This window comes from Crocuta crocuta, unplaced genomic scaffold (genome assembly GCF_008692635.1).
Source record: "Crocuta crocuta isolate KB4526 unplaced genomic scaffold, BGI_CrCroc_1.0 scaffold636, whole genome shotgun sequence".
Lineage (NCBI taxonomy): Eukaryota > Metazoa > Chordata > Mammalia > Carnivora > Hyaenidae > Crocuta > Crocuta crocuta.
The window spans coordinates 2,034,139-2,036,891 of NW_027530380.1; the positions used below are offsets into that span (position 1 = coordinate 2,034,139).

Consider the following 2,753-nt stretch of genomic DNA (forward strand, 5'->3'; position numbering starts at 1 on the left):
TCCTCAGAAGATCAGAGTGGGCTGCCTATTTATGATATGGCAAAATAAGGGTACTAAAAGAAGCGGGGCCCTGTAATAGAGAAAGTAATTGTATCGGAAAATTAGAGTCATTTGGCTTTGAGCTTCCTGGAAACCAAGGCAAGGAAAGGAACTAATGAGCACAAAACCCAAAAACACCCCAAAGCTCCTGGTAGTGGCTTCTAGCCTGCGTAGCCTCCGTGCCCCGAGCGGGCCCTTACCCTGTCAGTGGCCAGCCACCCTTAAGCCCAGTGTGGCCTTTTCTGACCTCTGACCTCTCTCTGGTCCTAAGTTTCCTCCACCGAGTTTGACTTGTGTCTCTGGGCCCTGAAGCCACCTTGAGCTTGGACGTGAGCTTGGACGGAGAAGGGGGATTTGCGAGCGAGCCCAGAACACAAATGGGGGCTGGGTGGGCACAGAGGGTGACACCTCCCCGTCTCCCCCCATCCTTGCAGCGGCCACGAGACGCTTGTGGCTTGGGCTCCGTGCCCCCTGCCTTAAGCTGTGGAAACCGAAGTGTGGGGACGCAGGGCTCGCCCGGGACCACAGCAAATCCTCGTCTCTGCTGCTCGGTCTTAGAGCCCGACTCCAAGGCCAGGGATTGCTCCCCACCTCACACTGCCTCATGAGCTGCGTCCTGGGCCCGTGGCCACTCTGGGTTCAGGCCACAGTGGTCTGGGCCGGCTCTGGTGCCAGCACCACTCCTACTGCCCCCAGGTTTTTTGGCACCAAGTGGATGATGTTCCTGGCGGTGGGCATCTATGCCCTCTTTGTCTCCACCAACTACTGGGAGCGCTACTACACACTAGTGCCCTCAGCTGTGGCCCTGGGCATGGCCATTGTGCCTCTGTGGGCCTCCATGGGCAATTACATCACCAGGTGAGCCTGGGGGGCCGCAGGGCGGGAGGCTGGAGACCTGAAGCCGGGGGAGTACTTTCTGCCTTTGGGGTCTCCGTTTCCCCATCCATGAGACATAGCCCGTAGCCCCGGGTGCAGGAAGCAGAGACATCTGGTGAAGGTTGAACTGGGGGAGGTTTTCTCTCCTTTGTGGCCCAGGATGGCTCAGAAGTACTACGAGTACTCCCATTATAAGGAGCAGGATGATCAGGGCCCCCAGAAGCGCCCGCCGCGGGGCTCCCACGCGCCGTATCTCCTGGTCTTCCAAGCCATCTTCTACGGCTTCTTCCATGTGAGTGCCACATCCGGGGCCACGGGGGAGGGTGTTCCAAGCCCAGAGGCCACACATTGGAGCCCATCCCACAGTCTCTTCAGCCCTCTGGCCCCACTGTCCTTTCCTGAGCCAACCTCTGCTTACTTACCTCTGCTGGCAGACCTCATTCTCTCCTAGTTGAGGAGAAAGTCCCGCTGCATTGGGCACTCCCTCCTGCCACCAGGCCGCCCCCAGAGGTGGGAGGGCTCCTGTTCTGCCAAGGCTGTGCCCAGACCCCTTTCAGATCATGCCTGCGCCCCCTGCCTGGGTCTGAGCCCAGCCCAAGCTGCCCTCCTGCCCACAGCTGAGCTTCGCCTGTGCCCAGCTGCCCATGATCTACTTCCTGAACCACTACCTGTATGACCTGAACCACACACTCTACAACGTGCAGAGCTGCGGTTAGTCTTCGTGGGGTGGGATCCCCAGGCCTGTTCACGCCCCCTACTGAGTCATCCAGCAGACACTGGGCTCTTGAGAGTGCCCAGAGAGGATGCCCTGGCCCACAGGTCCAGGGCTAGAGCCTGGTGGTCCACAGCTCTCATGGGCAAGGCAAAGGACCCTGTAGGAGTATGCAGTTAGGACATCTGACCCGGCCTGGTGGGGTCAGGGTGAATCAGGGAAGGCTGCCTGGAGGAGATGCCATCTGGGCTGAGCCTTTCGGGGATATCTCTCAGGGCCACACACACCCTCAGAGCTCAGTCACTGCAGGGTGAATGTCTGGAGTGGGGGGTTGGGGGGGTGGACTGGTCCCCACCTCCAGCCTCCAGGCACTAGGGCAGGAAGAGGGACAAGGTGCTCCTCTCCTTGCGGCCCCTCCAGCCCCTGTGGACGCTCCTCCAAACCGCTCCCCAAATGAACCTTGGCTTTGCAAGAACTGCACCCCCCACCTCTAGCTCTGCCCTGCGCCCTCCGTCCTTGCTCCATTTCTTTGTGGCTGACAGTGTGCTGTCCTCGCTGTGTCCCGCCCTCTCTCCAGGTACTAACAGCCAGGGCATCCTCAGTGGCTTCAACAAGACCGTTCTGAAGACGTTACCACGGAGCCGAAACCTCATAGTGGTGGAGAGCGTGCTCATGGCCGTGGCCTTCCTGGCCATGCTGCTGGTGCGCCCCGGGATGGGGTGGGGCGGAGGCAATAGTCTGGGGGCTGAGGCGGGAGAAACGGATGCTATGTGGGTACGTTGCTGCCAGGCAGCCTGGGCAAGGTCCTGGTCTGAGTTGGGAGCCAGGTCTGAATCCTGGGGAGGAGGCCTGAACCTAGGAGCCTGGCCAGAGGCTCGGGACCGAACCTGGACCTGGAATCCCAGAGAACAAGGAAAGGGGAACCAAGCTTGGTCTGGGGTGGAGCTGGAGACAGGGTCCCAGAGGACTGGGCTGGAGGCCGAACCGAGGCAGAAGTAGGGTGTTGGGGGCGTGGCCTGGGCGTGCCTTCTTCCTGGAGGCGGGGCTGGGAAGCAAGGCCGAGGTCCCTGTGAATTTGGGGACAGGACCCGAGGCGGAGAGGCGGGGCTTAGGTCTGGCGGGGCTT

At 60.8% G+C, this 2,753-nt stretch overlaps 1 protein-coding gene across 1 annotated transcript in view; it reads left to right on the plus strand.

Moving 5' to 3' along the window:
- UNC93B1 (unc-93B1 regulator of TLR signaling) overlaps window positions 1–2,753 on the plus strand; it is a gene marked incomplete at its 3' end in the record, with an annotated part of 12,830 nt that overhangs the window by 2,153 nt on the left and 7,924 nt on the right. Inside the window, exons 2-5 of the mRNA XM_077766568.1 lie at window positions 736–897; window positions 1,075–1,207; window positions 1,533–1,626; window positions 2,205–2,329. Of these exons, the coding sequence (XP_077622694.1) occupies window positions 736–897; window positions 1,075–1,207; window positions 1,533–1,626; window positions 2,205–2,329 (514 nt within the window). The remainder of the gene's footprint in view (window positions 1–735; window positions 898–1,074; window positions 1,208–1,532; window positions 1,627–2,204; window positions 2,330–2,753) is intronic.